General features: G+C 38.6%; 1 protein-coding gene across 5 annotated transcripts in view; it reads right to left on the bottom strand.

The window, feature by feature from the left end:
* LOC115448475 (RNA-binding protein Musashi homolog Rbp6) overlaps nt 1–12,531 on the bottom strand; it is a 476,181-nt gene that overhangs the window by 22,971 nt on the left and 440,679 nt on the right. For all 5 annotated transcript variants that reach the window (XM_037439533.1, XM_037439531.1, XM_037439532.1 and 2 more), the window contains one exon: nt 12,320–12,402. In XM_037439533.1, the coding sequence (XP_037295430.1) occupies nt 12,320–12,402 (83 nt within the window). The remainder of the gene's footprint in view (nt 1–12,319; nt 12,403–12,531) is intronic.

Here is a 12,531-nt window from a genome sequence, read left to right as displayed (position 1 = left end):
CATATTTATTTATAGAGCAACATTTGAATAATAATTTGTTCAAATTTCCGCATACACCTACCAGATTGCGTTATCGGACAAGGTAAAGAAATTGGACGTAAAGATGTTAGTACACGATAAACTAATTCAATTGTCGGGTCGGCAACTACCAACGCGAATTAATGTACCTCATAATTAAACAGTACGTTTAATCGATTCATTAAGTAATTTTAACGAACAGCATGGCTCTCTTCAGTGCTTGTATCTTCCTCTCACACCCCACAGTGGGGTGGAAGCTAATATAAATTACCCAATCTTCGCTAACCCAAACCACTTGAAATAGAAATTTGCGCTTCCTACTACCGACATTACATAAAAGAACATAGGCTTAAATTAAATTCGGCCGTAGATCGTTTCGGATTTGTATTTAACTAGCTTTTTACCACAATCTCACGTTCATTTCGCATCGCAATTGTCGTACGATGTGAAGAATTGTACCCGTTAATTAGGATTAGCAAGTTCGGAATGATAAACAAGAACTAACTTGGAACTTGAACACATTAGTGGACTTTAGAGAGCTGCTATATTATTTATAGTTTAGTTTTCTTGAGATGCGAGACGTTCATTACTAGCGGGGGAATGTTTAAAACCGTTTGCGAGACATGCATAAACTTTGCAGTTACATTTTTCATAGTGGTGCATAATCGTAGCATGTCCTCGTTCGCTGGGCGGGGTGTATAAAGTCGCGTCCACATTTGTCACGCGGACGTCAGAAGCCGACAAATGAAGGCTTTGCCATGGCGTTCGCGCACTTTGTGCACTTTGCACAACTTTCTACGTCGACATGGAACTACGTGCTTTTGCATTAACGTGGCGAAGTGAGTGAGCGAGTCTTTAGTGCGGTGAGTGTCTTTCCAACAAGTTTTACGCCGAAGTAAGACTGAATAATCAACGTTGTATTAGTCTTGCGCATCCAGATGGTGAACATCAGATATATATAACTCGTTTATTTGTATGTATAAACTAATAATTTGAATGGGAGTTTTGATTGGCGATTTGTTCAGCTTAACTGTTACTGATTGTAAACAGAGTGAATCAATAATTGAAACTGTATTTTATCAGTAAACACATTACGAGTAATAAAACATAAACAAGATAGTGGTACTATTTTATTTCAACGCTGTGTAGGAGTACACAAAGTATGTTAAGACGATTTGGGGAAACAAAGTTTTAGTCTGTCGCATGCTTCATTGCACGATATGAGGGCTTTCGTATTCTACAAAAGTTGTGTAAATAAGGGCAGCTACAGCGCGGACTGTCGGGAAAAAATAAAGGAGATTCATGCGCGATTTAGCAGTTTAAGGAAATCTTTACGAATGTTTTGGAATGCGAAATGGTTTCTTCATAAACAAACACTGTTTTAAATATAGATAGATGAGTTAAAACCCGAATCGCAAAATGAAAGTAAAGGATCGATCGATTGGCAAGTTTTAATTCAAAGTATAATATCCGGGTCAACACAATAAAATTCAATTTATCTATAACTTGTACTCTAACAAATGTAGCGAAAATAAAACAAAGTAAATTCAGTTCTGAATGATCAGTACCGGAAAATGATTCCATTATAAATCCACCTACAATATTATGGACGGCCACGAAGAAAATTCAGTCAGGGGATTCGACGTTAATTGATGTCGCGTCGTTGGCAAGTGGAGTGGGAAACAAAAGCTCACAAACAATTCGCATCGAAGTTCGCAATCCCGATCAAGTGTTCGAGATCGCGACGCAGTTTAATGACACGAAAAATAACAAAGGTAAATTGTATTTAGCCCCCGCTAGGTAGGCGTGCCCTTCAGGCGATATATCGATCCGACTCAATCCGAACGGTATTCGGCATCGACGCGAAGATCTCGACTTAGCCGAGCGGAATTAAAATCTGCTTCGCTGCATCTCGACTTAATATCGCGCGCGTTCCACCGGCGAAACCGCTTCTAATGCCATCGACGTATGAGATATTTAATTGTTTCGCAAGAAAACACCACATTTTACGCGCCGCCACCTCCGTCCAACATATCCACGCTACGTGAATTAACACCAATCTGCGAGCAGTCATTAAATTTACGCTCGATTGATTTTGAGTGAATACCTTTTAAGGTAAAACAATAATGCCAATAAATTCGGAGCCGAATTGTACCTTTTACAAAATTGATTTTGCGTTTTATTCAAACACAACTTTGGAGTTTTGGTAAATTAATAAATTACGAAGTTAATAAATTACAACACAATCGCGACTGAATGCTTTGTGAGTGAATGTTAAATTTTGAAGAAAGCAATCGGTCGGTTGATGTTTTTTTAATTCAACATTAAGAATTTTCCCGCTGACATAAATATGCAGAATGATAAATAAAGTAACAGTTTGCGAGTCAAAAAACCGAAATATTTAGGCGGAGTCAGAATGAAGTTGAATTTTATTAATTCCCCTACCTCGTATAATAACTTTGGGGATGCGGGTTCTTATGAATTATTGCCGACCCGAAACCTATTGGGGACCTTTTGAACAAAGACACTTACGTTAAATGATGGCTCTGCATTACTGTACAAGAACTATAGCGAACGGTAAGTTTCATTATTATAATTTTGTTACTGAAATAAGATACTAGGGAATGTAACCTTGAAATATCTCGACTTGCTTTTGATTGTTTTCCGTCGAGCATGTACATCATAAAACTTTCTTTTAGATGTGAGGACGTCCTCAGCGAATAGTTTCCATGTGTGTTGACGTTAACTGCATTTTATAAGATTTTACGTTTGTCTTGTTGTACTGTTATTTCTGTTTCCTTGGAAATACTTGTGGCAGACTTCGGGCACCACGCCAAACAGACAACTTTATAAAAGGGTAAAATATATTTGCCGTTCCCAAAACGAATATAAATTGGTAAATGCAAACAAGTGACATTTTGATGTCTTGACATGTAAAAAACTTGAAAAATGAAGCGCACCGTATCAGCGACAAACGCACTGATATAAAAAGTCAAGAAAGTACAAGGCGGGCGACTTTGTACGAAAATAAATGCGGTGCGGGCGAAGTGTACGAACATACGTGAGAGATAAACGGAGACGAAAGGGGGTGTGTGCGGCGGAGGGGGGCGGCGGCGGGGGGCGGCGGCGGGGGTGCCAGATAAGTTTATCAGGGAAACCTCTCCGCCTTCGTATTGACAGAGCGTCGCAAGCGTGGCCCTGATTGCCGCTAAACGGAAGCTCGGGCGTGAGAACCGGAGGCTAGGTGAGAGAGTAGAATTACATATCTGCTGCGATAAAAATATTTACTTAACTACAACACCGCATAGAGTAGCTGAGAGGCACGAAGGATCATAACAAAATTCGCGTCAGGCTCAAAGTCTTAGAATGTATGTACGCTTTACAAAATCGTGTAAGTATTCAGGAAAATGTGATAACTCGGAAGAAAAAATCATACAGCGAGTGTACGAGGTTACGTGGATCAGATGAGTCACAAATCTCGCGCTCAACAGGTCACGGATAATGAAATACTCCGCCGCACCACGGGAGCTCCTTCCATATTTACGTAACTGTTGTTCAAAGGAATAAGATAAGCGCGGGACGATTTTTTCTGTTTCAACACGGTTAATGTATCGGCGTGTTTACTGTGAGGGTGCGCCAGGAAAGCACGGAGTTTGATGGGCCATAATGCGCGAAATTCAAATCAGATATAAGAGATCGAATCGCGTCGTCTGTCGCACCTCGATATAATCGAAGAGGCGACGCTACCTGCAACATTTCACTGATAGCCCTCCAGCCACTGCTATATTGAAGACATTTTATTTTGAGAATTTCGAAATACATTCATGCCTCGATGCTCTCTCAAATATCCAATATGAGATAAAATGTAAAAAATATTGAAACGTTAAATTTTTAGACGGGTTTAAATTTGATATTCCTTAGTAAAGTACGTACTTTATCTATTTATGTAGGTAAGCTAGTAATAAACAATTCTACTTGAACTACGATTGCTTCGATCTGAAATGTAAACATAGTTGAACGTTAGAGCGTACGAGCCAACTAAAGACAGGAAATAATACTCATGTCACATTGAAGTTGAATTTTAAATTCACCGGTACATTTTCCGTCATAGAAATGTTAGTTAGACATCAAATATTAAGGGGTGGCGTACGGTGCCGCGCGGCTTGCAACATTCATTGCGCCGCGGAAGCCTGTCAAACGCCCACGGCTATTTCTGGGAAATCGATCGTACTCGATGGCAACTGTGTGGTTTGTTACGAGAAAGTAACAAGACGTTCAACATCATAGGTTTTATCGTGCCGGACATGTTTCAAATAACGCGATACCGATTGTATTGGAGTTTAACCGGCTGTCGAACAGCGAACCAGTTGCTAGTTTTACTCAGTTAACTATGTTTCTCATGTAGGTTATTTGAACTTTTGACCGTGTTTTATACTTATAAACACGTACTAACTAATAAAATAAAAACCAAAACTAGTCAATATAAAAGCAAACATTTAGCGTACAAACTAATAAACAGCCTTTATTCAATTATTTGATAGTGTGGAACAAACAAAAATAGCAATTAAACTGAAAGCAAAACGAGCAATGTGTGTATTGGCAGCTACTCAGCAGTATTAGCGACCGTTTGCAATTGTAAGCAAACACGATTACTGTGCAGCCGCTGCTTAACTAATTCGTATCACGCTTAAGAGGGCACTTAAGCGTCAGGGAAAAAGAATATAACGAGCGCCAATGTCCAGCGGAGATGGCGACCGCACCGTTTAGCCAATTCAAAAAGTATAATGAAATTTGTGTATTAGCCAGAAATGGAACGAGAACCTTATAAAAGTGTTTCTATGTACGAATTGAAGTGCTCCGGAAAATACCTCGGAGAAATTCAAATAAAATTGCAAACGATATATTGGGTGTGTGCGGTGTTGGAACGGTATGAGATTGCAAGCTGGTCGCCCGCGTCGGCCGTTTGTGGTCGTGCCATGTTAACGCAGCTTCAATTTGTAAATTAGATGTTTGCTGCGATGCTTTGGCCTTTCTGATTCATCAAAGCGCTTTTTTCTCTAACCGCGCTTGGTTCTGCAATCATTCACATCCACTTATTAAACGAGTGCATACACCATCAATATTCGAAAGTGATCAGACGCAGAAAGAGAATGTACAATCAGCGATCGGATACAAACAAGCAAAACAGCAAACAGGACAAATCCAGGTGATATTCAGAATTAATAACAAGCGGTGAGAAAGTTTATGACGCACGTACATGTATAAGCTGTAGCAATTAGTAGTAATTAAGTAGGTTGGAGCGTGGTGCGGCGGGGCAGGGCGGGGGGCGCGGAGGGTCGCCGGGCGCCGGCGGCGGCGCTGCCTTGTCACACTACGGACTAGATTAAGGTCTGCGGCACGTGGCCCCGCCGCTCGTAACTTGTTTTGCATGAATCTGTACGCGACTTTCATATGACTCTCAGGAGGAGACTTGCTTCAGCACCTCTAATGTAAATGAAATTGTGTGCAAGAGAAATAAAGCAGGTCTTCTTGGCCGCTATTTATCGCCGCTCGCGTCTCCTAACTCCCCGTAATGGGAATGTGGAGACGCCGAGCCGAGCGCAGTAATGAACCGCCCAGCCCTAACGTATGGCCTTTATTGATGATGGCGGTGCCTTCAACACACTCACTACTTTATTGTCTCCCTACGCAGCGGCACAGTTTCAATTACGCGCGGCTTCTTACGATATTTTATGACGGCTGAATCATTTTTCGGCACCGACGCTCGTGACAGTCAACTCTTTCGCAAAGTACCTTCTTGTGATTTTATTAGGATTGTTACACAGAGGACGTATGTTGAAAATGTTTTGCCTTTTTCAATGTAACAAAGGAGGTTTTCGTAAACACAATTGGTACCTACGTTTGATGAGAATATCATATTTCGTTATTAGCCACATTGAGGTTTCCATTATGTGTAATGTGTATTCAGTGTATTATTATGCTACGTAAATAAAATTAAAAGGGTAATACGTATACACAATACATATTTATATTTTTGTGGGACTCTACATGTTGGCTACACTGTGGCGTATAATATTGTAAGTTCCTGAGTTAAGTTTCAGGTATGGGCGGGTCGTAAAAACTTTGAATAGAACACATTGTCGGAGGTGTAATGATAGAATGCGACACACACACACACACACACCACTCGAGTTAACGACGTGTGCCCGCTCCTGCACCATGTGTGATTAATTAATTTTCTTTCACGCTTCAAATTTAACTTACTGTAGAAATCGTTAACAGCCGGAAAGGCCTGTTGAGCCATAATTTACGTCTTTTCGTTCGACTTCACTTAGTTGCGTCATGTGAAATTGCGTGCCGTGTACCCTGAGCAGTATACCCATTAAATTTATATACGTACATAGGAAATTAGGTAGTTGTTCAAGTAGTGATTGCCGCCCGATTGTGATCAAACTTTGTAATTTTTAGGCCCAACGGGGCCGTGAGTTAGGTTTTATTTATTTTAATTAACATTAATTAATCGGTGTACTAACACCGTGGATTATTAGATATCTGTATAAAGATTACAAGTCACCTTAACGTGATAAGTATTATTTTCTTTGATTTTATCGTCTTAGCAATTTGTGTAGGGTAATTTTTCTTACCGTTTCTAGGGTAATCTTTGCTTTTAGATATCATTAATCGCAATTTTACATTCAAGTGTCTTATTTAAAACATTTTTGAACCAAACAACTAGTTTTAAAGTGTGAAAAGTTTCACAAATCCTGTAGATCTTAAAACTCAAAGCGTAAAGTTCAAAACTTGTCAAGTGCGATATTGATCGCTCATACTCATTCTACGCGCCATTTTGGAATAAAAACTTGTTCGAGGACCAGACAAAATCCGTCTAAATCTTCGATCCCACAACTTCAAAATTGCAAGTTTCAATGAAAAGGGACGGTCAGCGCTCTGATATATGGAAGGCGTAAAAATGGGCGCCGACGAATCGATAGAGCTTAGAAGAAGCCGGGTCCAGCTAGAACGGGAAGTTTATGGTAATCACGTCTGTGTACGAACATGTGATTGATTTTCCGCGTGAAGGGAGGGGGCCACCCCCGAATATCCATACAAATGTATCGCATACTCGTCGGTGGTTCGTGGTTACTTTGTACAATGTACTTTCGTTCTACGTTCTATGTTGTTTGACACTTTTTGACTTTGTTTTCGAAATAAATCTTCAAGTTTTATTTGTTGTTTAAGAAGTACATTGTAGTTAAACTGTATGTTGATTTTAAGTGTTTTCTAATAAATGATTTACAAGACCCAATTAGATTTGATCCAGTACAGTATATCTACGGAACTATTCAATTATTCCGAAACAAAGTTCTAACCCTCGTGACCCGTTTCAACGTATCATTACCCCATCATCAAATCTATTGAAGACAAAATTATTGCCGTCGTAGGCCCCTATTTAACACAGTAACGACATGGATACATCCAGTGCCCTCCGCGCGTGTTAAGACGCTGAGAGAAATGGCTATTGAGGATCCCAAGATTTAAGTGGCAGTTTCAAATGTGCCTACTTTTAGTGTTATTTCCTAAACGGAAACCATTTGTTTGCCTCATGCACGATCGGCGAGAAAAATGTTCGAAACTCGTATCTTTTCGATGTTTACGAGATGGATGTTGGATGGTTGTCGTTATTGCATTTTTTCGAAGGGCTTATAATTCCGCGACTAATTTGGCATAATTGTAAATTAATATCGCTACTGGGTAGATTTTTTATGTCGTTTTGGCCACATGATGTATCTAGAAATCATTAGACATAAGAAGGAGAGGGTTTTTAAACCAATGGTAAAGGCATTTATATCATTGCGGCTTTTGCAACGCTCAGAACTAGGATGGGAAACAAATTTCCATTTTCCCACTACTAGTTTTGAAATATTTATACGCAATTTCTTTAATATTCTAGAAATTCATGGGTGAGCACATTTATCTACCGCTTGCAATAAACAATGACCAAAATCGTTATTTCCAGTAGTCACGGGTGTTATGTGGTTATCATTCTAAATTCGAAAAACCCCAACAATTGCCAGAAAAAGCTGAAACAGCTTTAGCGTTTTCAAAACATTGCCTAAGCAAAATACAGCTGTATTTTGTTTAGACAGCGTGTCCAAAAACAAACCATGGGAAATAGGAAAAGCGATACCACTGTGCGTGCCCAAAAAAAGGAGGCGAGTATGAATCATCGAGTGTACTGTCACACTGTTCCGCGGCACCATTAGTTAAATGTTCAATAAAAAGTAACGCGTTACTGGCGAAATAAAATCCGTCGGGTTTTCGATGCGCAGTAAAAGTTGCTTATTCGTAAAACTTGGCCGATCTACGAACTTGTAACTTAGACGTGATGGATACCGATGTGTGTTGCGCAGGAACTTAAAAAATAAATTTCACTCTCTTATCTACCGAATAAGTTCAAAGTTGGGTTACATTTATTTCTGTATGTTGTCGTTGAATAATTAAATGTGATTTTAAATAAGCATGTCAATAATAAAATAGCAATTATGACGAAATATTATGTAAAACATAATTAATTGATTTCAGATGTGAAATATTAAAATTACATTCATTTTTTGTATTTCAATTCTATAAGATATCCAAATCAAATTTTTAAGACCAATTTTTTTACACTAACTTGACACCTTTATAGCAATAAACATTCCGATATGAAAGTTAGACGTCACACGAGCAATGAATAATAAACGGATACCTTGCAATCTGTTTTATCGGCGTTGCGATTACTTCCAGCGAAATACATCTCGAAGTATTTTGCAATTGTACGCCCGTATTTCCATTCGTATCCGCGATTTTAAAGCGTACGATCATGAACACAGGTGCTGTCGTGAATGGAATAGATAGAAAATCCAAACTACGATATATTAATTTCGCAGTTTCAGGCTCGCTTTGTTGTTAAATTCATGGTAAGCGGAAGCAATTAGGGTGTAATGTGTAAGGACGTAATGGAGTGACGAGAATTTGTTGCGAACGTTTTAATGGAGGCCCCGTATTTATGTTTCAAAATGCAACACCTACAGCCTGCCTGTCTCTTTGCTTTAATAATTTTAAATACAATTAGCGCTCAGGAAGTCTTAATGTTTTAATTAAATTCGTAATCAAAGTCCAATATTTGGTGAAGAGTGTGTTTAGTCGCGCGGAAAAACGTAAAATACTCGTTTTATGAGTTGTGACTAAGTTCATGGTATTATGTTCTGAAGGTGTACACTTGCTTATCATCAGCTAAGATATATTAGGAATAATGATTTCTTATGTTTACTATTTTAGTGTGTCGCTGTTTTACTATTTTAGTTTTCTCCCGACGTTTCGAAGACTTTGCAGCCTTCGTGGTCACGGGAGGCGGGGGGACTAACAAGCTTGCTTCACTGATAGGTGTTTTATATAACAATAAAAATATCACGAAAAGTAAATACATTCACAAATATGTTCCAAAAGATAGGGTCAATCATATCACTACAATACTGCTTCATATCGTAGGAAAATTATAGAAGTGAACTCGGATAGCAGTCAAGAAATGGCTGGTGAAATAAGAATTCAGTAGCAATATTCCAAGTGTTACAGTTTTGATATTCGATTACATCGGAATTATTTATTTGATTTTGATGAAACTCAATACACAGACGGATTTTGTATCGAAATCATACGTTGCTTTTACCTTGGATTGTAGTCTGAACAAAGGATTCGATTTGTTCAGCACGCCAATATTGAATTATTAATAAACCCTTATTGAACATCAGTTTGTCTTAATAATATATTCGGTACCTTGGCATGTGTCTGAGTTTTTATAAAAATCAATGTAACACGATAAATAATTATGCCAGCGGGGGACGTTCATATATTCTATTTTTTTGCTGGTGGTAGGATATATTTTATATCCGAACGGATAGCGATCGCTGTACAGAAGGTGTTGAAACTGGAAATCCAATGTAGTGGCCTACGTAATCAGGTTCCATGATCAGCTTGTGTATATTTGGCGCCAATAGGCCGGCATAATTGTATCAATTGCTGAGGGGTAATCATTGCTCGTCAGTCGGTATTCTATTGGACTCCACTCCACTTACCATCAAATGCAGTGTGGTCACTATGCCTTGCACATATAACAATAACTATAATATTAAAAACATGTTTCATAAGAGTTTTGGTTATACGGAAGTATAAGAAAATTAGAGCCGGATTCAAGTCGAAATTAAAAACTTAATTTCGCATTTACACTTTGATTGCTGACAAAGCAAGCGAAAGGAGTGCAGCCGTTGGGAAATGCTTTTGTCGTGTAGACAATTCTTCAAAGACAATAAAGGCATTTTTATTATTCAAAACAAGCTTCGGCATCACCCTATCAGTGTCGTGCGGCGAGCCGGAGCAGCTATTAGCTTAACGACCGCTTTAATATAAGAGATGACATATTAAATTTACGAGCACAGCTACCTAGCGTAAACGTCGAGCGTGACGTGACGCCTATGTCTTTATTGCTTGCGTAAATAAAACTATCCGACGCGCTCATATCAGACGCATTTTAATGCATGGCACGTATGAAACGCTACCTTAATTTCAAATGTAAAAACCATAAAAACTTCGCTCACCAGTCACAAGTTCACGAAATGTTGTGATCATTTCCAACGACACGCAACAAAAAGGGGAGTAATAATAAATGATTAGTTTCTTGATTCATCGCACACACGGCCGCCTACCTACATTACGCGTGCAGGGAGAGAGCTGAACACCTCTCGTTTCGCACGGAAGTGAACCGTAATTACTCTAAAACACTACCCATTTGTTTGATGTCTTTGTTCGTTGTTTGCTCCACTTAGGGCGAGCATCACCCCAGCGATTCCGCCCGACGCATGCCCTGAGTTTCGTACAGCCATTAGGTGCGAAACAATGGAGCAAGACACAAAAAACAAGCATTAATAATCAGGAATATGCATCGGCGGCGAGAAAGGGTGTCTGCTTCCCGCTCCTTTCAGAACAGATGGTAATGGCGATGGAAACTTCGAGCGACAAAGACGATTTAATGACTCGAATGGAATATACGCGTAAAGCGTCATCACCCGATAGATTGTGAGCGTTTGATAAACATAAAATAAGGAGCGCTGACCCAAAATAACAAACCGCAATAATTTAATTACAATCAAAACTACGCTTTTCTATTAACCCAACGCGTCGAAAACCGGCCACTATCAAAACAATAATTTCATAACAGGAAACATATGCCAGAGTTGTCCGAAATTAAATTGATAGCGTTCTCAAATGTAGCCTAAAATAATAAACGTACATTAGAACAGACAATGGGCATGTCGTGCGTGTGGCCAGCTACAAGTTAATCGGGGCAAGGTTTATAGCCTCACATGATAGTTATAGTCCTGTAAAGGGTGACTGGTAATGTATTGCGACTAATGGACAGCGTTACTCAATAGCGGACAAATAAAAATATATTTGATTTTTGCACATGAGACTGTGCCTGTGCCAAGATAAATATCTCTATTGACAGTATTTAAATTGTAACATTTTAACCCGCATGGTAAAACGTAACGATATAAAATGTTGCAATGTTTACATCCATTTCATAAAGGTGTGGTCCATTTGGGTATAATTTCTCTATTGCTTTATGTGTGTATATTTTTGTAAGGATTTTAAAATCTCTATGTTTGGTTTCGGAATTTAGAGTGACATAAAATTTTATACAAGCGTCTCGTCATATACCAGCGAAGGTATAAAGTTGAAAGATATTGAAACATAGTTTTAGCTAAATTTTCGTATTTTGTTTGAACCTTAACAACATTCTCGTAACTTCCTGACACTGATAAAATATTAACAATAAAATCGCTCGCGTAAACGTTATAATCCGTAACGTGGCTACATCGCGAATAATCTTGGCCAACTGTCGCCCCTCCTAGCTGGCGAAAGAAAAATCTAAACACAGTAAAACCGGATTTAGTAACGTTTTATTGGCTCTATTTGGAACCCTGCCAGCTCTCTCTTTCGTTTCTAATTGATATCTGACGGACAATGTTCAGATTGAGTTGTACCCGCAGATTTCATATTATTTCATTGGGTTTAGTGGTTGTTGGTTTGTGTGGAAAAAAAGGAAAATTTATAGCTTTGTCTTTTTGTAGAGCCATTCGCGGTTCGAATTTTCGAAATTTTAAATACTGAGAATAATAGTTTGGTGTTTCTAATGTCTTATTGATTATGGTTTGTTAGCATATTATTGTTGTCAATGGGAATGTGAGTAAACAAATTGACTTACCATTTTGTTGTTAATTTCGTGAAAATGTATTTCGCACACTTTGTCTACTATGTCTTCGCTTTGAAATGTGACGAATCCAAAACCTGAAACAAACATAATAATACGTTAATAACAATATTTAAGTTCGAACAGATCACTGATTGAAGTACAAAAGATACCGAAGCAAAGTAATATTTTTAACATTAATTACAATCTCCAGCCAAATTTTATTG

The sequence above is a fragment of the Manduca sexta genome, chromosome 17 (assembly GCF_014839805.1).
Source record: "Manduca sexta isolate Smith_Timp_Sample1 chromosome 17, JHU_Msex_v1.0, whole genome shotgun sequence".
NCBI classification, from domain to species: domain Eukaryota; kingdom Metazoa; phylum Arthropoda; class Insecta; order Lepidoptera; family Sphingidae; genus Manduca; species Manduca sexta.
This window is presented reverse-complemented; position numbering and strand designations above follow the sequence as displayed.